Source organism: Dichotomopilus funicola (genome assembly GCF_033296635.1).
Source record: "Dichotomopilus funicola strain CBS 141.50 unplaced genomic scaffold C8A04scaffold_98, whole genome shotgun sequence".
Classification (NCBI taxonomy): domain Eukaryota; kingdom Fungi; phylum Ascomycota; class Sordariomycetes; order Sordariales; family Chaetomiaceae; genus Dichotomopilus; species Dichotomopilus funicola.
In genome coordinates this window covers 1-27867 of record NW_026944119.1, presented here as the reverse complement: position 1 = coordinate 27867, position 27867 = coordinate 1, and the positions used below count along the sequence as shown (strand labels likewise).

The following is a 27867-nucleotide window of genomic DNA, read 5'->3' as shown; positions in this document are numbered from 1 at the left end:
CGGACTGTACACCAAGGGAGTTTCAAGCCAATTCTGGGGCTACAATGTGAAGGGGCACGGGAAGATGCGCATATTGGCACCACCCACACTGCGCATATTGGCACACACTGCGCACACTAACAAGCAAGCGACATCGTCGACCGATAGAACACGGAGCCCGTTCTTTCAAGGTTCGTAAACGGTGCGAGATCGCATTGAATTTTGCCAATCCCTTGTGATTTTGTCATTGGACAGTTCGGGAGACAGAAAGACAGAGATCCGGAACCGGTCTCTTGTACGAAGTGCCAGCCACGAGACAGACACAGCCATTGGAGTCGTCAGCTCGCCAGCCACGGTGGAAGAGAGGAAGAGGTTTGTGTGGGCTCGTCTCCCGATTGTCGGAACGAAGCCAATTGGAAGGAAGGCCCACCGCTTGTTGCCCGACGCTTCGCTCATGCGAGCAAGCCAGGCCCCGCAATATCAGCCCGACAACAGGACGGAGATAATGCTCAAAGAATGATAACAGGAAAATCAACAACAAAGACGCGTTGCTGTGGCTGGCAGCTCCAGTTACGACCTCATCTAGTGGGGTGTTTGAGATTCTGCAACGCCAATAAGCTGCCACCATGGGAAAGGATCTGCCCAACTTTTTGTTCCCCTCTAGGATCTGCGTTGAAAGCAGGAACCTGCCTGATTTGCGAGTTCCAACTCTGATCGGGCACTTTCGACATAATTACTCTTTATGTTTATTTTTCCGTCTTTGTTTGATTTCCGGTTTTGAACCGCTCGGGGATTTATATTAGGGGTTGGGCGCCGATACGCCGATGTAGCGAATATGTATGGAAAAAGTGAGTGGGAAAAAGTTAGAGGATTTTGTTTTGTTTCCGTGGTGGTTACCTTTTCTGGCCATCGGCCAAAACAGGCCAGAGAAAAGACCGGCTACATGTAAGTGTACTGTGCTGAGGGCGGGAGACGGGCAAAGCTGTCTCTCGGGTAATCTCCCCAACTGCATTTCTGAAGCTATGGCGTGCGCTCAGAATACCACCTCCTGCTTGGGAAGGGAGGTGATGCTGGGAGGCTAGGGCAAATAATCAACCTGGGGCCGAGCCGACCATGCAAGTTGGGTCGGCCGTTGGTTGGAAAGGCTGCGGGTTGTGGGCAGCAGTGCAGCAGTGCAGCATGAGAATCACAGCAAAGCCGAATCTAGCAAAAAGCTCGCAGTGCAAATGCTGTGATGCTCGGTCTGCCCCTTTTGCCGATCTGCAATCTTGTCGTGTCTGTCCCGACAACTAGATGGAGTTCTGGGATGCGAGGTTTTGTCCGTTTTGAGTAAAATGCTGATGCCAGCAGCCACAGCGATGAGTGAGGTGAAGTGCGGGTGTCTTTGATTCCGGGGTCCGGGTGCTGCGCTGCGCTCCATGGGCCACGCGTTGTTGCAGGCTGGGGCATCGGGAAAAATGCTTGGCTCGCTTGGGCTTGGCTTTTTGGAGGCCTGGCCGGGGTTTTAGACAGCAGCCTGGCTCACGTTGAGCATTTTCCCTCAAGCCCCTCCATTCCATCAACAGCGAACAGTAGAGAGTGGGGCTCTGCCCCTCGTCCCTTCCAGCTTTCGAAGCAGCGGAATGGAAAGTTGCTGGGTCGGGAAGTGGGTCCCGCACCGTCACTCGCAGGGGTTGGTGCCAACTGCGCCACTTGTCGGCCGAAAACACAGCCCTCTTGTGCCCAGCGACCCTGCAACCAGCCCTGCCAACCCGTCAGCAGCGGGTCAGAGTCGGTTTGTTTTGGGCATTTGCCTCTCTGGCCGTGGGCCGCTATTTATCTTACAACCCTCCTCGGCCGTTTTTTTTCTGTGCCTCCCTTTGTTATTCGTTTCCTATCTATTCACCTCTCCTCCCATCGTCGGGCTCTTGGGTTTTTAATTCCAAAAGAGTTTGTTGTGGCACTCTTGCTTCGCCTCACTCGCTGAAACACTCGGAGCCTCTTTGCAACACCCTGCACTACCGACTTACGTCACCCCACTTTCTCGGTAGCCGACAACAAAAAGTGTTCGAGCGACAACACCCAATTGCCTCTCGATATCCTTGAAACTACCGGAAACTACCACAACTAAGAGCGACCCGAAAATAATTTAAGGGACAACAAAAAACAACCGATACGATGGCGAACTTTGGGCGGTTCGTGTGCGTGCTGGTGCCATTCCTGCTGACGCTGGCCGCACTGGCAGCAATGCTCGTAGCAGGTCTGGCCGGCATCGCAGACAAGTCGCTGTACATGTTCCGCGTCAACGTGACCGACCTCCAGCTCTCGCAAAACTCAGTATCAAGCATCCTCAAGGGCGAAGGATTGCCGGACATCACCAATGTCGACCTGTCCGGGCTCGGCATCACCAAACGCCAAGTGCAGGCCGGCAGCACCAACATCACCGCCAAGGACCTGGGCCTCTACGACATTTACGACGTCAACGTCTGGAACTTCTGCTACACCGCCGAGAACGGCACCCACGACTGCACGGGCTCCCGCTTCGACTGGGCCGCCAACGAGCTCAACTTGACCGACGGCCGCGACTACAGCCTCGTCACCCCGAACGGCTTCAACGTCACCATGCCCAAGGAGATCACCGACGCCGTGCGCGCCTTTGTCAACGTCTCCAAGTGGACCCAGGTCGTCTTCATCATCGCCTACGTCGCCCTCGGCGTCGAACTGCTCTTCGGCCTCTTCGCTAACTGCTCCCGGGCTTTCTCCTGCGTCACCTGGCTCGTCGCCGGCTTCGCTGTCATCGCTACCGGCGCTGCCGCGGGTCTGGCTACCGCCACCTCAGTCATCATCGTCGGCGCGGTCGAGGCCTCCGCCGAGATCTATGGCGTGCATGGTTCGCTAAACACTCGCTTCCTCGCGGCTATTTGGTTGGCCGTGGCGTTTGCGCTGGCGGCGGGTCTGTTCTGGATGTTTACTATCTGCTGCTGCAAGCCGGATCATCACTCGCGGTCGCACCGGAACCGCGGTGCTGAGTCGGAGAAGTTTATGGGTGGTGCGGCCGGTGGCGCTGGGTACAGCCGGCTCAGCGAGCCCGGTGGATATAACGGTGCGTATGGCCAGGAGTACCCGCGTCAGGCGTATGGTGGGCAGAGCGGTGGGGCTTATGAGCCGTACTCGCATGCGCGTGTGTAAGGGGATGGAAGTCTAACAGGAGGAGTGGTCTGGGATGAGAGGCGTGAATCTCTGTGGAATTCGATGTCAGTTGGGGGGGATTTTTCTTTTATTACTTTTTTTCCTTATGCGATCTCTTTCCAGCTTGCATTAGTTTGGCGTTTGGAAGGGATCTTTTCTTATTATTCCGGACCCGAGACGATTCGGGAATGGGAAGGGTGGTCGGTCGGTCCTCGGGGTTTTAGAGCGGCCAACAGATAGATGGATGGGGAGAAGACGCCCGGGTGAAGGAGAGAGATATTCCCTCAACGAGCGCTATGATATGATACCCTGACCGGGTTGATGAAATACACCTTTTTCATGATTATCTATCACTGTTCCAAATCTTTGCAGTTTGTGTTCCTGTTTGTCATACGTCTCTCTAACTCTTAACTCCTCCAACTACCACTTATCAGCAGCAATAGGATGGACAACCTCCCCCACGGCACGGCACGGGTTTAACGCCCGACTGTACATACCCTCGACTGTACATATCCTCGGCTCACCATCCCGCCGTCCCGCCAGTCGTACACTACTCGCCGCACGACGCCGGGGCCGGTATTCATGAGAATGGCACGTAGTACATGTAATGTACATCCCCACCTCGGAACGGACATGTAATTTGCAGGGCCTTGCTTGCAGGTTTAAAGTAGGTATTGATACCCCCCTCTCCTTCATACTCCCCTGTCTCTTGCCCGCCCATCCATCCCCGATGGGCTTTAATTTTCCTCCTGCCGCGCACACCGCCGTGGGCATGTATGTATGTACGAGCGGATGGACGGACGGATAGATGGACGGATAGATGCAGCCGTATGGCGGGGAGGAGGCGGGGAAAAAAAGCGAACAAGCAAACAACAGGGGTTGAAACGAGGGGGAGGGTGGCACTCCGAGGTTGCGATGCTGCCGGGCTGGACCGGGAGGTTGCATACACTTGGTCTATACTATGTACGGGTAGATCTACCGTTGTTTGAGAAGGAGTGGTCAGTGAGGCTACGTTTTGTGTGTGAGCTGTGGATAGTGTGGATAGAGAGTAGAAAGTTATTGGAACTGCCGGTCGAGGTTTCTGCGGAGGTAATTTAACTGATTCACCGGTGCGAAGAACGTGCACCAGCGAAGTATGTTTTCCTAGTTTGGGAACTGGTCAAAGCGTGTAGATCTTGTAGAGATCAAGGTTGGATGAGAATTCGTAAGCCCGTTGGCTGGGTGTACGATACAGCCGGGGTGGTCGAGGTCGAGGTCGAGATCGAAATCCTGGTTCTGATTCTGACCAAAGGCCAGGCCAGGCCAGGTGGACCTGAAACCTGGAATTTGTGTCCGTAAGAGCTGATATTACACAAGTGTAGTTTGACAATTCAAGGCACTAGTGTGTGTGTAGAATATGACAAACTTGGAGTCGATGTCCACGGATATCATGACTTTGGGCTTGGTGTTGAGGCGCTCCGGACGCCTCGGAGGGGGCGCATCAGGGTTATGGCCGGGTTAGGGTTGGGGTTAGGGTATATGCACAACTTCCAAAATAGGAAGCCATGACTCGAAATTTGAACTCGATAACCACGCCGAGACAACACCTCATGACGATGTGAATAAAAGGGAGGGAAATTTATTTTCACGTTTGTTAACAGTAATATATACACAACCGGCCAAATGGCTCAACCGGTATGTCCCGTTTCTCACCCCCGATCCAAACCCCCATTCGAAAACTCGACAACAACCCCTCACCTTCACACTCACACTCACCCTCATTTTCACTCACAAGTAACCCTCGCTCACGGACGAGGAAAAAAACTAACACCCCCCAGAGCCAGGCCGTCACCCGGACGCCCGCCCAAATACCGTCTACCCTATCACACAGCTACGGCCTCAGCCCAGTTACCGCACTCGCCTTTTACGGTCTCTCATCCCAGGATGACAAAGACCGGATACTGCTCCTCGCAGGGGAAGATACCTGGCTCAAGGTGTACGACGTATCGCCAGCAGCGGGACCGTCACGGTTAGTTGGAAAGATCAAGGTGTTTGAGGCGCAGGCTGTGCATGGGATTTATGTTTATGAGGCGTCTTCTGGATCGGAGTCAGGGCGTGGATGCCCGGTGTTGGTATGGGGCGGTCAGTCGGTTGCTGTGCTCCCGGCGGGGGATGTGCTAGGTCTTATTGAGGGTGTTTTGAGTGGGGAGCAGCGGGAGGATGTTGAAGCGGCAGAGGGAAAGGAGGTACTCAGCCCGGTGGAATACCACGCGCCGGACTGGATCTACGACGGGATTCTTTACCATGAGCAGTCTCAATCCCAGTCCGAGGAGGACACACAGCAGCTCTCCGGCGCGCTAGTCACAGCGCACAATGGGATCCTGCCCTTTTCCTTCTGGTACTCGGGGGACCCAGAGCAGCAGCAACAACCGGATAGGGGGCAGACACTAACCTTCGGCCCGGTAACCTCCCCCTCCCGACCGATCCTCTACTCGGCCAACCTGGCGCTTCTCGACCCTTCGACGCTGCTGGTTGCGGCCGGCACGGTATTTGGAGAGATTGCCGTGTGGAAGTACTTTATTCCTGGTCTCGACGGCGGTAATGAGCGTGGGAGGGAACGGTATGAAGTCCTCTACGTTCTGACAGGCCATGAAGGGTCGATTTTCGGGGTGAGTATCTCGCCTGAGATGGTACTGCCTGTAGCAGGTACCGGCTTGGATGGGGAGAGGAAAGAAGAGACGGTGCGGTTGTTGGCGACCTGCAGTGATGATCGGACGGTGCGGGTGTGGGATATCACGGAGCGGGAGTCAGCGAGAGAATCTTCGTTTCAGGCTGGATTGGATGGGGCCAGGGAGACGGGGTTTGGTGGGGATGATGCTGGGGTTGGGCATGTTCTTGATAACGCAGAGATAAAAGGGGATGGAGACGACAAAGGGACCTCGCGGTGTGTGGCTGTGGCGATGGGTCATGTGTCGCGGATCTGGCATGTCAAGTTTGGGCGGGGGCCACCGCGATCGGGCGGGCAGACGGTGGAGTTGTACTCGTTTGGGGAGGACTGCTCGCGGCAGAGGTGGGAGCTGGAGTTGGAGTTGGACGGAGGTTCAACAGAGTTGGGTGAAAAAGAAAAGAAAGGGGCAGAGAGGATGCGAGGGCAACTGAGGCCCGGCGCGGCGAGTACGTGCCACGGCGGGAAGAACATCTGGTCGGCGACGGTGCTGTGGAGGGAGGACAACGAGCCGCTGGCTGCGTCGGGCGGTGCGGATGGCAAAATTGTGGTGTCGGGGCGGGCTGGGCCAAGGGATACTGCGACGATGTACGAAGACTTGGATCTCAGCCTGACTCTGGACGACGTTCTCCAGAGCATTTCGGGGAATAGTCCCGGAGAGGGGGCCAGGAAAAAGACAAAAGAGTCGTTCCAGCGGTACGCCTTCCTATCGGACTCGGTCCTGGCCGCGACGGCTGCAGGGCGGCTGTTCCTGGCGACTATGGGCGCGCCGCTTGTCTGGGAGGAAGTCCCGGTGCCCGAGGCCATTGTGGCGGACCTCCGGTCATACAACGTCATCAAGAGCCCGGCTAAGGACACGCTTGTCCTCGGCAGCGCGACCGGCAGGGTGTATGTGTATGAGCACGGGGCCGAGAGAGGGCAAGTGCGTGAGGTAGCCAGTCTCGGGACCAAGATCTCCGACATCCTGCTCCTTGCGCCGGCGGACTACGGACACCCCCAAAACCAAAGACAACCGTGGGAGGTAGTCCTAAACATGCTAGGATGGGACCACGCCGTCTTTCTACACTTCAACCCGTCCACCAGCACGGCCTCGATCGATTCGGACACAATCAAGTTGCCCCGGCAGTACATCATGACCTCGGCCCTTCTCTGCCGAGGTACGCTCCTCACGGGATCGCGGACGGGCGCCCTAACGGTCTACGCGCGCGGCGATACGACGGCGGGCCACTACGACCCGCAGGCCTCGCGCAGGGATGGCAAGACTAAGGACGCCGTCACCGCGATTGTCCCGATCCCTGGGGTCCCAGAGGGGGGGTCGTTGCTGTTTCTCACCACCTGCCGCGATGGCAAGTGCCGGATTTACTCTCTTGATGTCGACAGCAGCACCCTGCACCTCTTGCACGAAATCGCACCACCCCTCAACACCCTCGAATCTGCCTTCTTCACCCGGCCTCTCCCTCAAGATTCCCACAACCCCCCAGACAACAACCAAGAAAAGAAACACAAAAGCCAGCTCATCCTCCACGGCTTCCACGGCCCGCACTTCCTAACCTACAACGACACCACCCGCACCGTTCTCTCACGCGTTCCCTGCGGCGGCGCCCACCGGCCCTTTGCCACCGTCTCGCGCGCGTCAGATCCAGGCCAGACCCGGTTTGTGTTCTCCCAGGCTGGGACACTCAGGGTGGTGTCTCAGGGAAGCGTGCAGGAGAGCGTGGTAAAGACCGGGGGGCATGGGAGGGAGATTAAGGCTGTTGCTGGGAGTTGGGTCGCGGAGTCGGAGTCTAAGTCTGGGGCTGGGTCGGTTTCTAGGGGTCGAGGGGAGAGAGAGGAAGAGAAAGAAGTGTTGGTAGCGACAGCGGCAGAGGATACCACGATCCGGATCTGGAAACAGGATGCATCCTCCTCCTCTTCCTCAAGCGAATTGGTCCCGCTCGCCATTCTCCAAGGCCACTCGGCTGGTATTCAGGCCCTGCGCTTCTTTTCTTTTCCCGACTCCTCCTCTTTATCTCCGAGAAACCCACCCTCAACAAACACACGTTCGAGAAACACAAGAAACACCCCCTCTTACCTACTCAGCAGCGCAGGCAGCGAAGAGCTCTTCCTCTGGCGTCTCTCGCGCTTGGGGTCTGACTCCTACGACCCCCTGGCCGTGATGCGTGAGGCTGTCTGGGACGACCGCAGCGCTGACTGTGATTTGCGGGTTGTCGATTTTGATGTTGCCGCGTGGCATGATGATGATGCTTGCGGAGATGACAAGAACGACAAGGACATAGAAGGGAAGACGGAGAGTCCAGCCCTGCTCATAACCATGGTCCTGTCGGATTCCAGCATCCGGAGTTATGTGTACCGTCCTCCTGTCGAGGACACCACTACCAAACCCACCACCTCCTCCGCCTCCACAACCAGCACGCCCTCCTCCAACAGTACTAGCACCCACCAGAAAAAACCACCCCTCTTCCAACGCCTCGCAGTCGGCCGGTACACAGGCGCCTGTCCCACACAGGTCCGCCATCTACGAGTGGACAGCGCAGGTGCAGGAAGAGAGATACATGCCCTGACGGCGTTTACGGATGGGCATGTGGCTGTGTGGAGGGCCGGTTTTGGTCCTAGGGGGGCGGTGGGAACAGAGAGGGGAACAGAACAAGGGGAAACAGAAAAAGGGGAGGAAGAAGAAGAAGAAGCAGCAAAATTCCACCTCGCGCTGGTCGTCCGCCTACACCAGAGTAGTATCAAAAGTCTCGACTTGGCCGTGACGCGGTCTACTCGGGCGGTGGCTGGAGGGGCATTGAGGTGGGTGATTGCTACGGGGGGGGATGATAATGCGCTTGGGTTGGTTGAGTTGGTGTTCCGGCCCTCGTCTTCTTCTGTGGTGCAGAGAACAGAAGGGGAAGAAAAAGAGGAATCCGGCAGTGTGAAAGGGGGGTATGCGGTTGTCGGTCGGTATCGTGTTCGCGACGCACATGCTGCAGGCATCACGGGGGTTTCTCTTACTGTTGTGCGCGCGGCACCACGGCTTGGTTATGGGTCCGGGGGGTCTGGATCTGATTTGGGAGGAGAAGCAGAAACAGACCCAGAAACAGAAACAGAAACAGGGGCAGAAACCCACCTCGAAATCACCACAGCCAGCAACGACCAGCGGGTGAAGCTGTGGCGGGTGCTGCAGCATGCAAACAACAACACCGGACGAGGAGTGCAAATACAACTACTGCAAAACCGGTACAGCGCTGTAGCCGACGCGGGCTGTCTCGAGAGGATTGCACCAGGGAAGTTGATGGTGGGGGGTGTGGGGGTTGAGGTTTGGAATGTTGAGGGGGACATATGAGTGGATCTTAGTTAGGTAGTATGAGAGGAAGGATATCGATGAGGTAGGAAAGATATGTGAGAGGAATTGGGCTAAGTGGGCTGTGGAAAGGAAAGGGGTACAAATAAAATTTAAGAAAGAATTGGCACTGGATGGAGTATGGAAGACGGTTTGCTAGCTTTACTTACACAGGAGCTGTTGTTGTTTATTTCAGGGAAACTTGCCATGAGAAGGCAGATGAGAAAAACATGGATACATGTACATACATTCACCCATTCCATCCCAACTGGGCATTGCCAATCCCTCCTTTAATAACCATGCAACCCATGATGACAAGTACAACAAGAGAAAGGGAAAAAAAAGAAAAGAAACCCATCCAAAAAGCTCACCACCGAACCCTATCCCCATCCGAAGGGATAGCGGTCGGTAGTTACGAAAAGCCCACCACCTGGAAGGGAAGGCCTTTTCTTCGCTGGCCCGGGGAATCGAACCCGGAGCCACTTCGATTTACGACGGAATTGGCGTGGGGTGCTCCTCCCAATGCCGCTGTGCCAAACACATTGGGTGTTTGGCGGATTGGGAGGAGCTGGTGACAGTGCGAAGGGAAAACGGGCTTATATGGTGTGGTGTAAGTAGGTACCTAGGATGGGGGAAGGAGTGGCGTTTTGGTGATCACCCAAAGTGGCCCACCCCATTACCCATCATTCGTATATAAACGCAATAACAACACATTGGAAGGTAGGGATGGCGTAATGTTCCCTGTTACATGTACCTACCTCCTTGATATCTTGTAAACACGCAGGGTGGTCATATATCCCCTGATAAAACACTCAAGATAATCACAAAACCTAGGATATAAACACCGAAGACTGATATATGTACAACACATCCCAAGTGACGATTTTGATCCAAGAGGAATAACTACCTTACAGATAACGGTCCAGACTCCACAAATTACATTGCAGTCCCCAACTCCCAAACACCCAAATAATCACTGCCCTCTTTTTCCCCTCTTCTCCATGTATATCCACCCGTCATATAGCAGCACATCTTGTCTTCACTACAAAACAAACATCATATTATAGTCCACCCCCCTCCTCAACTACTCTCCACGGCAATCCCCTTCCCACTCCCATCACCCCCCTCACTATCCTGCTCCAGACCATGAACCCTCCGCAGAATATATATCTGATCCACCATCCGCGGACCAACCCACCAGCCCCCCGTGTATTTCCTTGCCCAATCTTTCCACTCCGCGACACATTTCCCCAGACCGACGACAGGAGGTGAGTTCTCATCCTTATCGCCCCCATCGCCCTTGCCCGCTTCACCAGAGTCTGAGGCCGGCGTGGATTCCGGCCGCAAGACCTCCACCCCAGCATACCCCTGTACAACCCCGACAGTCTCCCATACACCTGCTGCCTGGTTCTGGCCGCTGGGAAGCGTGGATGCCGGGTCGTGGAGGAGGAGGTAATCGAATTGGGACCAGAAGACGGGGTCGGCGAGGACGGTGGGGTCTTCAGTTTTGTCGAGGTAGATTGCGGGAGGGCCGTGGGAGTCGTTAGAGGGGGTGGGGTTGTTGGTGTTGGTGTTGGTGTTGGTGTTGGTGTTGTGGATTTTGATAGTGGTGGGTTTGTCCTCGGTAGTGGTTTGGTCTGATGTTTCGAGACCTGGAAGGCGTAGACGGAGATCAGCTGGGTGGGAGCCGGTGTGGAAGAGGGTCACGCCGGTCATGCAAGCGAGGACGTCGGCGTGGACGGAGACAATATCGCCGTGTTGGTAGGGGGTGGTGGCTTCCCGGCCCGGCTGGACAATGTCGCGGACGTGGGTGAGGGCTTCGCCGCCTGGGTAGTTGAGCGCGCTGAGGGCGAGCTTGGCTCCGCTGGCGGCGATGGAGGCGAGGATGGATAGGATAACCACGAGGGCCGCGAGCGGGGATAGCGCGGCCGTGATACCCTTGCTAGGTTTCTTCTTCTCCTTTTCGTCGTGGCCCGTGAGGCTAAGCTGGGCGTTTCGCCACAGTTGGTTGGCCCCCAATGCGGCCGCGGCCGTCAGGGGGGGTACAGCGTACAGCACAAACCGCGCTTCTTTGTGCGGCTGGAACGAGAACAGCGCGACGAACAACACAGAGGGCGTCACTAGTCGGCTCGCGGCCCGGGACACGCCCGGGGTTTGCCACGGCCACCAGAGGGCGTACGGCAACAGCCCAGCGAACACGACCGGGTTGAGCAACAGACGCGGCAGGGCAGATTTGAAATACCACCACCACGGTTCGATGCCCCACTCGGTAGCATGGCCGCCGACGACGTTGAAGTGGAAGGCTGCGAGTTCAGGCCAGATCAGGCCGGAAGCGGGCTGCCAGAAGTAGCTGTCGATGGGCACCGAGATGGCGAGGGCGATGATGAAGGATACGGTGAACGGGAAGACCACGCGCTGGAGGTCGAGGCAGGGGACGAGGATCTGGTGCAGGGTCGTGGCGATGAGCAGCAAGGCGACTTCGGAACGGAAGATGACCGCGGCGAAGACGAGGGTGGTGATGGCCATGCGCTGGCGGGGAGCGGCGCGCCCGGGGTTGGTGGGGTGGGGGACGAGGAAGGCGAAGGCGAGGGTTGCTGAGAAGAGTTAGTAAATCAAAGTGTATCAAGACCAAGACATCTCAGGGGCAACGCACTCAGTCCAAAGGCAAACATGTTCGGCAGAGTGCGCGAGGCATAGAACAGCACATGAAACTGGCTGGCCTGGAGAAGAAGATACCACCTCGCTGGCCCCGGCCCGTACGCACGTCGGAGGTTGCGCGCGAAATAGAGCAGACAGCCGGCGTTGAAAAGGCCGAGGAGGGCGCGCACGACAAGCTGGGCATGCTGGAAGCCGACCAGGGCCACGATGGGGTCTGCGAACCCGGCGAGCAGGACGGCGCCAACAAAGGTGCGCGGCACGGCCCCGGGGAAGTCGAAGTGGTCATAGGTGGACGAGAGGCGGTTGTAGATGTCGGATGTTGGTGTTCCATATGCGAGGATATCGTGGGTGGCCTGGATGTTGAAGGACTCCTCGACTTTGGTGTGGGGGGCCACGACAAGGTAGACGAGGATGAGAGCGGGTATTGAGAGAGCGAGGAGGGTGTCTGGACCGTTAGCATCGTATCAATGTCATGTCTTAAAAAATCCCATTCTCATACTTACCTAACAACCATATCCCCAAGCTTCCATTTGCTCCGTCTCTCGACGGAGTCGACGCTGCTTTTACGCCGACCTGCGCATTCTTTGGCGGCGCCATGATGCAGTCTCAAAATACAATCAAATCCCCATTAGATGTCCCGGATCAACCTGTATCTCTGTGAACCGGCACGTATCAATGGTCAATTTAATGTTGATGCAGGACGAAGACCGCGTTCAAGAGTTTCAGACGAAACCAGGCCTGAAAGATGACGGGGCATTCCCGTCCCGGGCGGGACCCACTCGTCAGCTCCACCAGACCTTCCATGACCCCTGTCACACTACCCCTGCAATGAAACGCACGAGCCTCAGACCCCGCCAAATCTGGACCCCACAGCACAGCGCAAGCTCCCGTGCAGCAAGGCAAGCACCCCGCGACGCCAAACATCAGCCCAAACCGACCAAACACCGACGACAAACAGCCTCGGCCTTGGAATATTTCGGGCATTTCCGACCAGCGAATTGACCTAGAACAACAAGCGTCAGCAGACACCAAGCGAGGTCACGCGCAAACATGGCTAGCCCAGACCCCTTCGACTCGGCGCTGTAAGCTCCCCTTCTCCCTTGGTCCCCCTATCCCCCAATCCAATCTCCCCAGAGCTCTCGGTCCCCTTCTAACAACCACTCGCCCAGCGACCTCCTCCGCCGCCTGAACCCCAAACAAACCGGCGAGCACCTCAACAACATCATCGCCCTCGCCCCCGAACTCACCGAAGACCTCCTCTCCTCCGTCGACCAGCCCCTCACCGTCCGCCGCTGCAAACAATCTGGCCGCGACTACCTGCTCTGCGACTACAACCGCGACGGCGACAGCTACCGCAGCCCCTGGAGCAACCAGTTTGATCCGCCTCTTGATGATCAGGGCGGATCTGGGAGTGGTGCGGGGGGTGGGAGTGCTGAAGGGGAAGGGGGTGCTGGGGTGGGTGGTGTTGGGCCTGGGGGGAGTAATGAGGGCGCTGGGGAAGGGGGGGTGCCGGGAGAGAGGGTGAGGAAGATGGAGGTGAAGGCTAATGAGGCGTTTGATGTGTATCGGGATTTGTATTATGAGGGGGGGGTGAGTTCGGTGTATTTGTGGAATCTGGATGATGGGTTTGCGGGTGTGGTGTTGTTGAAGAAGTGTGAGTTTTCTTTTTTCTCTCCCTCCCCTATTGTATAACGGAGATTGGATTGGCTAACACAAATACTAGCCTCCCCCCAAAACGACAGCGCCTCCTCCGGCGTCTGGGACTCCATCCACGTCTTCGAAGCCAGCGAGCGCGGCCGCACCTCCAACTACCGCCTGACCTCCACCGTGATCCTCACCCTCGCCACCAAGGGCGCCGCGCTCGGCGAGGTCGACCTCAGCGGCAACATGACACGCCAGGTCGAGTCGGACCTGCCCGTCGAGAACGACGAGAGCCACATCGCCAACATTGGCCGCCTCGTCGAGGACATGGAACTCAAGATGCGCAACCTGCTGCAGGAGGTCTATTTTGGCAAGGCCAAGGACGTCGTTGGTGACCTGCGCAGTCTGGGTAGCTTGAGTGATGGCCAGCGTGAGCGTGATACTCAGCGGGAGCTGATTGGGAGTATGCGGAGGTGATCCGGAGCGAGGGGAAAGAGAATAGACATGAAATATGAGCCCGTTTTTCTGTTCCTCCTCGTACCCATCTATTGCTATCTAATACAAATGACCTTTTTGGCTAACCTCTAGGCCGAGTCGCGACACATTGAAGCTAATCCTGCTCACCCTAGTATCTTGTTCAGCCAGGCAAACAGGTACCTGTTCCACTCCTGCCCAGCTCCAACTTGGACGTGATATCCAGCTGTTCCCTTGAAGAACTTGTAAGTTGCCTTATCGCCGAGTGCGTCCTTGACAACCTCCGGCTGACCAGCGAAGAACCCCTCAAACTCGGAATCGACAACAAGAACAGGTACCTTGATCCTCTCAACAACGTCCTTGAGCGCGTAATCCTTAAGCGATTCGAGCCACAAGTACGGGGAATGCTGTTTGAAGCACCACAGTCCGTGTCCCAGCCCCCACCGCAGGGTCACAGGCACCTCTGGGCTCTCCAAAAGCGGCAACACAGCCTCGTCAAATTCCTCTTGCTTGCCCGCATCGAGAAGCTCTTTCAGCTCCGGCGTCAGATGACCGGAGTATCCCTCGTAGATATCCCACACGCCACCATTGAGAATAAGCGCCTTAATCCGAGGCTCAAACGCAGCAGCGCGAGCGGCCAGATACCCACCCATGGAAATGCCAACAAGGACCAGCCGGTCTTCGTCGACGTAGCAGCCTTTGCGATTCAGCAACTCGTCGATCACGGGCGTGAGAACCTTCTCCCAATCGGGGATGAACCCAATGTCATCATTGCGCCGAACCGTCGGCTGCCCTGGTCCTTCGTAGGTTAGGACATTCCACCCGCGGGCCAGGGCTGGGACGACGAAGGAGTGGTAGGAATCTTCCTGGCCGGCGTCGTATCCGTTGCCGATTACCAAGGTCGGCCGCTGTTTGACCCCGTCAGCTGCGGCTGCGGCTGGGTACCAGATGGCTTCAATAGTGAAATTGTTATCGGTCGGGATCTGGATCCGTTCGCCAGGAACGGGCAGCGCAGCAAGCGCCTTGTCAAACGCAGCGCGTTGCTCGAGCCAGAAGCTGTTGATACGAGGGTCTGTCCAGTTGGCGTGGTTGTAGAAGTCGGCCTGGCGGTAGTAGCTCGATGCGGCGAACCAGGCGTCCCGGACATTCACTGGGTCGTACGCGTTGTTTGGGTCTTCGGCTTGCGTCTTGGTGTGTTCGGCCAGCGCGTGGAAGGTCTCGAGCCAGCTGGTGAAGTTGCCGGGTTTGATGGCTTTGGCGGCGGCTAGGACGTCGTTGACGTCGCCGGCGCCGAAGACGGTGTTTCCGAGGGTGAAGAGGAGCTCGAAATGGAAGCTGGTATCGTTGCTTAGGGGGATGATGGGATCCTCCGGCTGCTCGTTTGACGAAGGTGGTGGCCCAGACTCAGAGTCGCGGGAGAGAATGGAGCTTGAGACTACCGTTGCCCCTAGTAGGGCAGCGCTGAACAGGAAAGTTGACTTCATTTTTAAAGGCACTAGGAAGTATGTGTATACTGTACAATAGAGACGATTGGGTCGGGTTGGCAGTGAGCCTGAGTTGCTGACGATGGTATTGACCACATCTTCAAGTTACCATATTCCCGGCGATGCACTCCCTTTTATCGCCGTTTGCCTGTTCTCACAATCTGTTCCAGCACTCAAGAGCAACCCACCAGCTGTGCATCCAACCTTGTTTTGCGATTGGTGTTTTCCTGGTTGAATAATACCGTCAGCACGACGACTAGGACGGACAAGGCAATTTCTTTGCGATTGGTCGCCTTGTAAGCTCTGCCTACAGATCTTAGCCTCTCTGGTTCGACTCAGCCACCCCACGGCTGTCGCAACTCCCATCCTTCCATCGCAAACACTGCCATCCTAGCAGAGGTAGCCTCGGCAGCCCAGCCCATAAGACCCAAGTCTTGCTACATAGCAACGCAAGTCCGGCAGATGAGAAGGATGCAGCGAATCGCAAAAAAAAAAACAGAATCGGCCGCGTGGCACCAACTCTCATCAACCAGAAGCGACATCATCGGTCTTCGGCCCCTCGTGAGCCGTTGCATGATCATTGCGCAACACTCACTGCAAACAAAACATGGTCAACCATGGCCCCTCAAAGGGCTGCTCGACATGTCGCAAACGACGCGTAAAATGCGACGAGGACAGGCCAAGCTGTCGTGAATGCCTCCGGCTGGGACGGGAGTGTGGAGGTTACGAATCAGAGAAGAAAAAGACGGGCGGGATTCGGTTCAAGGACCAGGGCACTCACACTGTGGCTGCAAGGCGCCGCCTTTCGCCGACATCACGGTCTAGGAGGAGTCCTCGCATGTTGTCGACAACGCCAGAATGGACAAAGCAGACTATCGTACCATTACCAGCAACGATCACCCCCAGCGACGACTCATTCGCCGTCAATTTCTTCCTCACCTCGATCGCGGGCCTAGGCCGCAGCTTCAACTCAACCCAGGGCTTCCTCGAGCCTCTTTTCCCCGTCGTAACCAAGGAGCACCCGGACTCAGTCCTCTCCACCGTCCTGGTCGCCGTGTCAACCAAGCTCTGGAGGATGTGGAAAACTCCAACAACAACAACAACAACAACGAACAGCTATCAAACACCTCATCCTCCGTTTACCAAGGCATTACGTCGCCTGCGAGCATCGCTCGATGACCCCCTCGAGCGGTCAAAGGACAGTACCGTGCTCAGCGCGATCCTGATGCATTTCTATGAGAGCCTTGCTGCTCGATCGACGCACCAGCGTACCATGCGTGTTCACCAGGACGGGGCTCGGGCGTTGCTTGAACATCCACATGGCGACCATGGCGCCGGGAGCGGGAGTGGGGGCGTGGTCCCGGAGGATTCGGAGTGCCGCGCGTATTTGAGAGGTTACCTGCGGCACTGCGATGTGTCGACATATATGGAAGAGCAACCGGATGATACCTCCAGTCTGGATGTTTGGATCGATGCGGCTGTGGGGTGGGATGATTCTATGCCAGCTAATGCTAGTCCGAATGCGGTCTTGGACATGATCGGGCTCTCGATTGCCGGTTTACAAAAGAGATTATCCATCCTCGTGAGCGCCAAAACCAATAGCTTGGTGGATGGTCAGGCCCTCGCGACTTGGTGGCAGGACGTGTTGTCCGTGGATGCACAACTCTTGGATTGGGTTCAGTTGGTGCCGGCCTCATGGCAGCCTTGTATAAAATCCGAACAAGACGACACCTTGGCTTACTACGGGTTCTGCGATGTGTACCCGACCGTCCAGATTGCCACCATCTGGAATGTATGGCGTGTTTGCCGGCTCATGGTCCTGCGGATGCAGCTTAGTCTGCTTGCGAAAGCACCCCCTGAGGCGCTGCAGCAAATCATGTCGATGGCTAGTACCAAGGGCAAGGAATGCAGTTTCCCAGATCCCAACCGCGGAAGAGAGTTGGTGGACTCCATCTGCCGGTCCATGCCGTTTTACCTGGGCAACCGGCAACATCACAGAGGCATGCACGACTTGACGGACCCAGAGATCAGATTCCCTAGCTACCACGGCCAAGACTTGGACGAAGCAGGGGATCAGGCGATGAATCTCTTCGATTACAAGCGACATATCCTAGTTCAAGGCCCTTCACACGCATTGCTCCACTTGAATAGCCTGGTCAAAGTGCTGTCAAAGGAGGGCGGAGACCTCATCTGTCGTGGGTTACGTAGGGGGCAAGTCGACTGGATACGGGAACAGTATCTCAGGGTCTGTGAACTTAATAATCCGGGTAGTCGGTTTAACTTGTAGTGAATTGTACGTATATGTACACCGTACATACTTTTTAATGAGTCGAAGCAAACTGCGATGTGCATTGGAGCAATATCTTGGATATTTGAGCCGTATGGGATTGCGGGTTAATTATCCTAGCGTTTCCCCCCTTCCAATTCCAATCTTCAATCAAAACTTTACGATTTCTGGTACCTAGTGTCATGCTCCTGCCCTGGGTGGTCGCACGTGGCGCACACTGAATAAGTGTACTATGGGTATGCTTGGATAGGGTCGCTCTTTCCTTTATTCTCTTCTAGGAAAGCAATCTCAACAAATCGCACCTTGAAGACGCACATTCCTAGTTCTAAGCAAGTTCCACGTTCAATCGGCCGTTTCAACCGCGATAGTTATGATTGTCGCAAAAGAGGGATCGTAAACCGCTGCAGCAATTGGCCCTTACTGTCGCATGTTGTCGCTGCTGGACAGGTCACAGTTTCAACCGTGGATTCATTTTCGTCCAGCGCCTTCACGTTAACACCCCAACACTTTTAACAATGGCCTAGTGTACTGATTATCGCTGCCCTCCTCACCTGTAAGACCTCACTTCCACTCAACTCCATGTACTCTTCAATCGCAAACCGCCAAAAGACTAATGCTATATAGCGCAATAAGTTCGTATACTTGTTTGATGCACAATGAAGTCCGGCCTGTCGTGCAGCAGCCCCCCTTCACTCTGCAATTTCAGGCCCCGTTGTTTCGGGTATTTGAGGAGGGATGTGGATTTGTATGTACCTGTGTCCTACGGAGTGAATCGGCACGTTTACCTGGCCATCACTCTTACCAAGACCCCATTACCCTTTCTACTCATCATCTTCCTGCTCCTCCTCTTGCTCTTCCTCCTGCTCTTCTTCTTGTTCTTCTTCTTGCTCTTCCTCTTGCTCGTCCTGGCCTTCGTCTTGGTCCTCTTGCTGATCCTCTTGGTCTTCTTGCTGATCTTCCTGGTCTTCAGCCTGGTCATCATCCTGGCCTTCTACCTGTCCATCTTCCGCATCTTCCGGGTCTTGGGCTACATCACGAGACGTATACGCCTCATGATCCTGCTCCTCCGCCGGCTGGTACTGGCCCTGGTCCTGGCCCAGACTTCTCGCCCCATACTGACCATTCCCGTCCTCCGCACCTTCGCCGTCGTCTGGATGCTCGCCTCCACCGAAGCCCCGGGCCTGGCCACCGCCCGGCGCGGCATAATCGCCTGAATTTACGGTTAGCATCGACGACACGTATGATCGGGCCGGTGGGGTTATCTTACCGCCATTTCCACCATCTCCTCCGTATCCGGCACCAAGCCCAGTGGTGTCGTTCATCTGTCGGTCACCACCACCACCACCACCACCACCACCGCCAGCCCAGGAGCCAGATCCCGTGTCCGCGCTTCCCACGCCCCCGCCGGCTGTGGTAGCTGAAGGTGCCGAACGGTATGGCAAACCAGTTTCGCCGCCGGCTCGTTGACCACCGCGGGACGTCTCGGCTCCGCCGCCCAGAGAACGTGACGATGTCTGCTGATCTTGCCCATGCTGGTTTTCGTCCTGGTCCTGGTCCTCATCCTCGTCCTCGTTCCCGACCTCGTCCTCACTATAAATATCCTGCCTCTCAATCACCTCATCATCGTCGAAATCGCTATTCGCATCGTTAATAACACGCCGATCGCGCTGCCTCTTCTTCAATTGCGCCAGCAACCCTTTCACATTGGGAAACCACTTCTTGTCCTTGGCCGCAACAGCCTTCACGGTGGCCAACACCTGCTTGAACACGTCCTTGTCCCGCTGTTGCCAGGCCCGCTCCAGCGCAGCGTGGTACACCTCGGCCGGAATCTTGTTTTCCAACGCAAGCAACACCTCCAGGACTTCGGCCCGCTCGCCCTCCTCGTCATCGACACGCGCAATGGCCGCGATCAACGGATGGCCATATTTGCCTAGCGCTTTCCAGCTCGCATCTCCCTTCTTGTTCTTGATCCCCTGGCCGGCCAAAAAGCCCCGTATACTACTACCATGAGTATCCCCTTTCTCGCCAGCCCCTCCATCAACAATAGCCCCCTTCTCTAATAAGAGCGTAACCAACGCCCCGCTGCCCCTTAGCGCAGCCGCCTGTAGGGCCGTGCCGTGATTCCCGGCCACGACGTTGGGGTCCGCACCGGCCTCAAGCAGCAAGCGGGCGTTGCGATCGCACCGGGCCAGGATGGCTGTTTGCAAGGGCGTGCCTGTCCCTTTGTCTGTCGACTTGACTTCGCCGTTTCTGGTAGTAGCGGTGGCGGTGGCGGTGTTCGTAGTAGAGATAGGGGGTGCCTGTGCGATGACATTGAGGTCCGGATCTAGGGCAAGCAGCTGACGCAGACAGCGATCGTTGTGCTGTACAGCAGCCGCGTGCAGGGCAGTGGTGTGCAGGCCGCCTCGGGCATTGACGTCTACGCCCCTCCTCCCTAGGATCTTGCTGTGCCGTGCAGCAGCCTCGAGAACGACTTTCAACGTCTCCGGATCCCCCGACGCCGCAGCCGCTTGGATTACCGTGTGGTATGGTCCCCCCGCGCCTACGCTGGGGTCAGCCCCACGCCGAAGAAGTAGCCGACAGGTCTCGGCGTACCCGTTCGACGCAGCTGCTTCCAACGGCGTGCCGTTGTGTTTCCCGCCTAGGTTCACCCGCGCGCCGTGGTTGAGAAGCAACTCCACGCAGTCGTTGTCGCCGACGAGCGCTGACATGATCAGCGCGGTGTCCTCGTCGGGATCCGGCTGATCCACATGCGCGCCGTGCTGCAGCAGCTGGCCGAGGTATTGCGAGGGCAGGGTGCAAGCGGCGTTGATGAGCGGGGTGCTGCCATCCGGCCCGCCGTGGACGTTGGGGTCGGCACGGTACTGCAGGAGGAGGCTGACTGTCTCGCCGTGGCCGTGGTTGGTGGCTGCGATCAGCGGGTTGGTGTACTCGCCGGCGCCATAGCCCGGGTGGGCGCCGCGAGCGAGGAGGATCCGGGCGACCTCTGCGGTGGTGACACTGCCGCCGACGGCGGTGCAGGCGGCCTGGAGAGCGGTACCCTCCGGGATGTGCGGGGTGAATGCGTTGGGGTCGGCGCCCCAGTCGAGCAGGAGAGTGACGATGGCGGCGTGGCCGTTGCGCGCGGCCGCTTGCAGCGGGTAGCCTTCGGGGGCGTCCATGCGGGCTCCGCGTTGGAGCAGTAGCTGGACGATGGGGAGCGTGCCGTCGAAGGCGGCGGCTGTCAGAGCGTTGCCGTACTCGGACCCCGTAGCCGCGTTGGGGTCGGCTCGGCAGGTTTCCGTGAGGAAGTTGACCGTGACGTCGCGTTGCATGTCGGTGGCCATGTACAGCGCGTTGTTGACGGCCTGCGGCGAGATGATGTTGTGGATGTTGTAATTGGTGCTGTAGAACTCGTGATAGCCCCAGAGCTCCGTCACTACGCTCTCGTGCCCGGCCTCGGCCGCCAACTCAAAGGCCCGACCACACGGCAAAGGACCTCCCGGAGAGGAAGAACCTCTGAGAATGACGGTTATTACACTCTGGAACCCAGCAGCCGCGGCTTGCTCCAGGGCATGTTGGTGCGAGGCCCGGTCTGGGTCCAGCGAGAGCAGCGTCTTCACGATGTTGGCCTGGCCCACCGACGCCGCAGCCGCTAGGGCAGTCCCGTACTCGTGGGAGGCCAAATTCGCGCCACCGCCGGCGTTCAGCAGTGTAGCCAGCAGATCCTCCGACCCGCGAAGAGCAGCCGCAGCAACGGGCGGCTCGGAATCGACTGCGGCCAGCGTGGTATTCGCGCCGTGGGCCAGCAAGATCTCGGCGGCCTGGAACTGGCGGGCCAAAATCGCCAGTGTCAGCGGCGTGCCGACTTCCTTGGCCACGGCGTTGACATCCGCCGCCGGGCGCGGGTGGCCGGAGCTAGAAGAGTGTGCCGTGAGAAGATACCTGAGGACCTCGGCTTGCCCCGACGAAGCGGCCATGTGCAGCGGCGTCCAGTCACCCGTGCGGATGCCGTCGTCGATGTCCGCCCCGGCCTCCAACAGCCGCTCGCAGACTTGGACATGGCCCCGGCTGGCGGCCCAGTGCAGCGGCTGGTTGGCCCAGGTGTCGTGGGCGTGCAGCTCGTGGGCGTGCCCCTGTCCGTGTTTGCTCTGAAGAAGCGAGTTAACCAAGGGAAGCAGGCCAAAGTAGGCGGCGATGTGCAGCGCCGTCATGTCTTTGTGGTCGGTGTAGGCCTCGTTCCTCGCGTACTCGCCCCACCACTTCTGCCGCGCGGCCGAGTCGGGGGCCCAGAAACCGTGGTGCGTGTTGATGTCGAGCGTGTCGACAAAGTCAGGAGTTGCTTTGTGGCCGTGCTGCAGCCAGTATTGCAGAGGGTACGCGAGAACACCGTCCAAAGCTTCGGTCTCTTCGGTGTCGCCGTCGTTAACCGCAGTGGCAGACGTACTGCCCAAACCTCGGTCCAGGTCCTCCTCATCGGCCGGAAACAGCTCGTTGATCTCGGCATCAGCCTGGTCCTCGGCCGACAACGCAGTCCGCTTCAGCGTCTCACTCTCGTCCTCGTCCTCGCCCGGCGTCCCGAGCTGGCCGAGCACGTACGCAAAGCACCGCAGGCCGACAATGCCGTGCTGCCAGCGCACCTCGGTATTGCTGCCCTCATCGCCCTCGTCGCCGTCACGATCATCATCGCCCGCCAGGCCGATCATCCGCTTCATCTCTCGACTGTACAACACGTCCCGGGCCATGGGGTGGATGAAGTCGACACGCGTCGCAAACTGGTAGCCGCTGTCTTCCCAGGTCTCGGTGTCGTATGTCCGGAGCAGCGGCCCACAGTCGCGGATCTTGGCCAGGATCTTGTCGTCGAACTCGGCATCGTCCGGGTCGAGATCCAGCCCCGCGAGCACGGCCAACTCGTTCGTTGTCGGGGGTTCGAACGCGATCGCCAGCGTGCGGAGGATCTCCTTGGTGGTCTCGATGTCGTGGTTATTGTTGCTGCTGCCGTTGCTGTCGGTATTATTATGATTATTATCGTCCTCCTTCAGCGCCTGCGCCCAGGTGCGCTGGATCAGCACATGGGGATCCTGCGGCATCGACTCCAGCAGCTTGCGGACCAACGTAAAATCGGTCGGGACGCTCTCCAGCAGGCAGCAGACCACGTCCACCCACATGTTGCTGCTCTCGGACCGCTTCTCGAGGCTGCTAAACACAAAGTACTGCAGCGCCAGACTGTAGCCCTTGGACTCGGCCAGCGCCTTAACCCGGCCACGCGTAAAGGACCGGATCTGTTCGCGGCGAACGGCGCTCATAGACGAGCCGTTGAGGTCGATGTGCAGGGCGGGCGCTCCGTAACTCGCCGTGGGTTTCCTGACCAACGCGTCTCGGATGGATTCCCGGTTTCGGCTGAGGAACAGCCACCGCACCTTGTCTCGGATCGGGTCGTCCGCTCCGTCTGCCGCTTCGGCCGAGGTGGCCAAGGTCTGCGAGATGTTGTCCAGGAACTCGGCCGTGCTGCTGCTGCCGGGCTCGGTCGACAGGTAGTGCAGGTTGTTGACAACCACGTACACATCGTGCACCGACGGATCCCGCAGCATATCCGCCAGCCCCTTCCACAGCTTCGTCACGCTGAACTGCTCCTCGGCTCCCCCGCCCTGGCCACTGCCCCGGAACAGCTTCGAGTCCTGAGGGGCCGCAAACGACCGCACATACTGCGCCAGCGACCGCCGGCTGAGCACCAGTTGCCATAACACCGACTTGAGCAGGTTCTCGGCCTTGCTTCCGTCCGGGGTCCCATCGCAGAAGAAGTAGGCCACCATCACGTTGCGGGCGCCGGCTACGTCGTTGTCTGCTTCTCGCTTCTGCAGCTCCTGGATTACCTCGGCTGCTGCCTTGGTTTTGCCCAGCCCTTCGTCTCCCGACACCCACAAGGACGGCTCGGAGGGAGTAGTAGTAGTAGAGGGAGAGGTAGAGGAGGCCCACCGCAGGTAACTATCCTCCTTGAGGATCCACCCGGAATCGCCGCTCAGCGCCTGCGCGCTCTGCAGCTGCCGGGTGAAGGGGACCACATTCAGGCTGTGCGAGATGCGCGTAAACGTCGCATCGTCAACAGCCGACCGCCGCGACGCCTTGAGCCGCGTGCGCACAATCCGGTGCGCGTCCTGCACCACGTCCCGCAGGTGGTGCCGCACGCTCTCGTACCGGCCGTCCTTGGCGCTGTCGAACCGGTTCAGCTGTCGGTGGTCGCACGCCATGCCCACGTCGGCGGACCCGTCCAGCGCGGCCGAGGCTTGCGGGACCACAATTTCGCACAGGTGCCCGATGCCGCCGGTCTTGGTGGAAAAGTAGTTCTTGCCCACCCATTGCGCGACTTTCTCCTTGATGTAGTCGGTCGGTTGCTGCTCGTAGAAGCACACCAGCGAGGCCCGCGGTTCCTTGTTGGCGAGGCGCACAAAGTCCCGACGCAGCTCCTGCAGCGAGTCCCGGTCCGGGTCCAGCAGCTGCAACATCTGGTTCGGCACCCCGCGGCCGACCTTTTCCAAAAAGGTGGCCAGGAGATACGCCTTGGCCTGCGGCGACGACCCGCCAAAGGGGGTACCAAAAAAGATGCCGCCCGCAAAACATTCCACCACCCTCATATACTCCAGCTTGTCCCGGTGCTGCGCAGCCAGCACCAGGGCTTTCGCCACCACCAACCCCCCCATACTATGAGCGAGAAACACGATCGGCCGCCCCGCCTCCTCCTGACCCCGCCGCTTCTCCACGATGCTCTCAAGCAATAGGATAGCCACATTGTAAATCGTCTGCTCCTTGGCCTGCGACCCGAGAAAGCGAGAGTCGTAGTAGTACAGCAGCACCCGCGACTTGGGGATCACGGACCGGATGCCATCGCGCTCGTCGCTCAGCCAGTTGAAGGCTGTGCTGGCTGGCAGTTTCTCCGACCCGAAGCTCTTGGACGGGTTGGCTCCGAGCCCGGGGACCGCGATGATGTCGATTTCGACTGAGCCCGGGTTGGCGTCGTAGTCGTGCGGGGCTTGGAGTTCTAGCCCCTGGGTGCCGACGCTGGCCATCTTGTCGTCTCTAGTGGGATAGTCCTCCTGATATGAGAGGAACCGGAAGCCCGGTAAGTTGAGAGGGTAGGTAACTTAGGTAAGGACGTGTTCTAGATAACTAGCGCCGGACAGCCGCTTGAGACTGAGATCGAGAGAAAAAAACCAGTCAAAGTCAAGGGGGCCCCTCTCAGAAAAGAACGCAACGCACAAGGGGGGACATGAGAGGGGACATGAGACGATGATATTGAACATCAGGGGCTTACGGCTTACCCCGCCCAACCTATGCCCAACGTTGAGACTAGCCATAAGGCTCTGTCCCATTGCGTTGCGTTGTAGGCAACCCTACAACTACGACGATGGTATGTAGTGTTCGCTTGTTCCAGAAGTCCCCCAGGCACCAGCATAGTACACTCAAACTAATGCTTTGCGCAGCCTTTGCGCAGCAACGATGCTACATAAAATGAGGTGGCTGCGACAGACCATTCGAGCCACTTGAGCCATGACAAGGGGTTTAGTGTAGCCAGCCAGGCCAGTCACATAAATGTGGCAAACATGGGTCCTAAATCCTTCCCGCCCGGCATTAGTTACTATGTGGGTGAGACCTACAACCTTAGCGAGCTTAGCGAGCCTCTATAACGTTAGTAGGTGTTACATGAGGGGACGCGTTGTGAGCCGGTTGTGAATGGGGAAATCGTGCTGCCTAGAGCTGAGCACGTCGTTCGACGGACCGGACCTTCCCGTCACCTATCAATCCTCGGGATGGACGCAGGACAATGGTTTAAAAGCCGCGCGCTGAGCGGATCAGGCTTAATTCCTATGCAGGGAGGATGACATATGGATGTAGATCCGTCTGACAGACCGTGGTGGCGGTGGTGGCCTGCCTCGAGCCCGAGGGTGACCTGCATTGCATGAACGTTCCGTGCAACCCCCTGCTGACCTACTGCAGTGACCCTGGCAAGCCTCGCTGACAACCGTGACAGCTTGACAGGGCTCGAGGAGTTGCATTTCAAATTCTGTCTTGGTCCCCAAATATCGAGACCACCTGCAGTCATTGTCACACGACTGTTTTGATGGTCGAGTCCAAGTGTGAATGACGACGAGACACGAAGTCCGCCAAGTGTAGCATTACCAACACGCGACGATGGCCGAAACACACGATACTGTGAGTCGCTTTCGCTAATAATGAGTGTAAACATGTAAAAACGTGGATTTTGCTAACGCTCTCTGCAGTCTGTGCCCTTCACAAGCACCATCTTACTCAACGCAAAACCGAGCGATCGGCCACAAGACACACAAGACAACAACGACAACACAACAAACCTAGAACCCCCAGAAAATCTCCTCTGGGACCAATTCCCCGCCTCCTACCGCGTCGACGACGACCTGCACGCACCACCTCCACCACCACCACCACACCAGAGCACGCGACCACCACCCCTCGATCTCCTCACCCAGGAGCTCGAACCGACGCGTCTGCACCGGCGCATCCGTTTTCTCTGGCTCGCCGGCCGACCAGTACCCCCACGGCCCCTGCACCACCAGCTCCTCATCGGCCGCGACATCTTTGTCAGTGAGCGCATCGACTTGCACCTCGTCTGGGGCGGGGGGCGCATCTTTATCAAGCCGCTGCCGCGGTATTTACTGAATCCTGAGTTTTGGAGGGGGTATCTCACTTGTCGGTGTCATCAGCCGTATCATCATCATCACACCCATCATCCAAGTCATCGGCCCGGGCCCGCCGAGAAAACAACAGCAGGAGCAACAGCAACCAAGCAGCACAACGAGCCAACAACAACGCTAGAGCGCGAACTTTCCGAGGCAGGCCCGCTCTACTCCCCACAAGAGCGCAGCGGCTGTTTCGCTGATCACGACGACGACGATGATGACAACAACAAAAAACCGCTATGCGCCCAACGACGCCTGCGCCAGTGCGCCATGGGCCTCCTGCTCAGCTACATCGCCCTCATCACCCACGAGAGCGACTTCCGGATCGCCATCGACAAAGGCCTGATCCCAAACCAAGTAACCTGGCCATCCTGGCGGCGGTTCGCGCGCGAGGTGCTGCTTCACACCTCCAGCAGCAACAGCAGCAGTGGCGATCACCAAAATAATAACGACAACAGATGGACCGAAGTAGCCGACCGCTTCATCTACGGCGAACTCCGCCTCAACCGCCTCAACCTCATCGAAGCCGTCCTCACCGGCCAATTCTCCCGCGGCTACCTCGCCACCTTCAACAGTTTCGGCAGTTTCTACCGCTACTCCTCCGCGCTCATCATCGCGGGCACGGCCTACATCCTACTCATCTTGTCAGCCATGCAAGTCGGCTTGGGCACGACCAAGCTGGCTGGGGATGACGCGTTTCAGGCGGCGAGTTATGGGTTTGCGGTGTTTTCGATTTTGGGGCCGATGGGGGCGGTGTTGGCGTTTTTGGCGGTGTTTGTGGTTATTGTGGCGGTGAATGCGCTGAGGACGAGGAGGTTTGAGGTGAAGAGGGCGGGGAGAATTGGGAGGACGTGGGGTGCGAAGGGGAAGATGCAGAGGGGGAATGTGAGAGCGAACCGGGTGTAGGTACGGAGGTAATTACATTGTAAGGTATCTCAGGATCTCAGCGGTGTACCGCCTACTATCCTAACTATTATATATGTGTCACTGAAAATTGGTACGTCCAATACGTGTACAATACCAGCCACGGCCATCAAACCCCACCAGCTGAATACTATGGCCATAGCAGCAAGTTTCTGCATTGAATCTCTAAATAAAACAGGAGAGAAAGTGCCTTTCCCTCACGGAATCGCAGCCAAAATCTCACATGCCGCCTTGTCGCGGCCAGCAGATTCAGGATGCCTCCTAGCCAGTTCCCTCGCCCCCTCCCTAATCTTGGCCGCTTCCGGCCCAAACAGGACGTCTTCCAGGCAAGCGGCCAGCTCGTCTCGCCTCCAACGCGGCTTGGCCCCTTTATTTGCCCAGCGGCCAATCCCCAGCATCTCGACCCGGTTCGCAAAGTCGTAACAATCCGACCATGGCGGAAGCAAGACCTGTGGAATGCCGGCACTATTTTTTAGTTAGTTACAACTTTCAGTTCGTTCGTCACAAATCCCCCGAAAAACACTTCCAAAACACAA

The 27867-nt window shown here is 57.6% G+C and overlaps 8 protein-coding genes across 8 annotated transcripts; 5 read left to right on the top strand and 3 right to left on the bottom strand.

The window, feature by feature from the left end:
* Positions 1–2136: 2136 nt before the first annotated feature.
* Positions 2137–3147, top strand: C8A04DRAFT_15586 (SUR7/PalI family-domain-containing protein; the record flags this gene model as incomplete). Its single annotated transcript, XM_062778542.1, has 1 exon — positions 2137–3147. One exon carries the CDS (start codon positions 2137–2139, stop codon positions 3145–3147), a length of 1011 nt encoding a protein of 336 aa, XP_062633104.1.
* A 1662-nt stretch (positions 3148–4809) lies between these two features.
* Positions 4810–9176, top strand: C8A04DRAFT_32756 (putative cytosolic iron-sulfur protein assembly protein 1; the record flags this gene model as incomplete). Its single annotated transcript, XM_062782212.1, has 2 exons — positions 4810–4821; positions 4965–9176. 2 exons carry the CDS (start codon positions 4810–4812, stop codon positions 9174–9176), a joined length of 4224 nt encoding a protein of 1407 aa, XP_062633103.1.
* A 1077-nt stretch (positions 9177–10253) lies between these two features.
* C8A04DRAFT_32755 (3d43dae4-ad10-4eef-9cd3-8be79fb6c13a) lies at positions 10254–12428 on the bottom strand (the record flags this gene model as incomplete). The annotated part of the gene is made up of 3 exons (XM_062782211.1): positions 10254–11767; positions 11827–12276; positions 12335–12428. 3 exons carry the CDS (start codon positions 12426–12428, stop codon positions 10254–10256), a joined length of 2058 nt encoding a protein of 685 aa, XP_062633102.1.
* A 453-nt stretch (positions 12429–12881) lies between these two features.
* C8A04DRAFT_40472 (F-actin-capping protein subunit beta) lies at positions 12882–13949 on the top strand (the record flags this gene model as incomplete). Its single annotated transcript, XM_062784956.1, has 4 exons — positions 12882–12913; positions 13001–13245; positions 13276–13485; positions 13555–13949. 4 exons carry the CDS (start codon positions 12882–12884, stop codon positions 13947–13949), a joined length of 882 nt encoding a protein of 293 aa, XP_062633101.1.
* Positions 13950–14092: 143 nt separating this feature from the next.
* On the bottom strand, positions 14093–15430 carry C8A04DRAFT_32753 (Alpha/Beta hydrolase protein; the record flags this gene model as incomplete). The annotated part of the gene is made up of 1 exon (XM_062782210.1): positions 14093–15430. One exon carries the CDS (start codon positions 15428–15430, stop codon positions 14093–14095), a length of 1338 nt encoding a protein of 445 aa, XP_062633100.1.
* Positions 15431–16037: 607 nt separating this feature from the next.
* C8A04DRAFT_40470 (uncharacterized protein) lies at positions 16038–17717 on the top strand (the record flags this gene model as incomplete). Its single annotated transcript, XM_062784955.1, has 1 exon — positions 16038–17717. One exon carries the CDS (start codon positions 16038–16040, stop codon positions 17715–17717), a length of 1680 nt encoding a protein of 559 aa, XP_062633099.1.
* Positions 17718–18538: 821 nt separating this feature from the next.
* C8A04DRAFT_15568 (ankyrin repeat-containing domain protein) lies at positions 18539–24760 on the bottom strand (the record flags this gene model as incomplete). The annotated part of the gene is made up of 4 exons (XM_062778533.1): positions 18539–18927; positions 19072–19672; positions 19760–22104; positions 22153–24760. The coding sequence occupies 4 exons, from the start codon at positions 24758–24760 to the stop codon at positions 18539–18541; spliced, it is 5943 nt and encodes a 1980-aa protein (XP_062633098.1).
* A 1123-nt stretch (positions 24761–25883) lies between these two features.
* Positions 25884–27313, top strand: C8A04DRAFT_40468 (uncharacterized protein; the record flags this gene model as incomplete). The annotated part of the gene is made up of 3 exons (XM_062784954.1): positions 25884–25904; positions 26162–26462; positions 26508–27313. 3 exons carry the CDS (start codon positions 25884–25886, stop codon positions 27311–27313), a joined length of 1128 nt encoding a protein of 375 aa, XP_062633097.1.
* Positions 27314–27867: the final 554 nt, after the last annotated feature.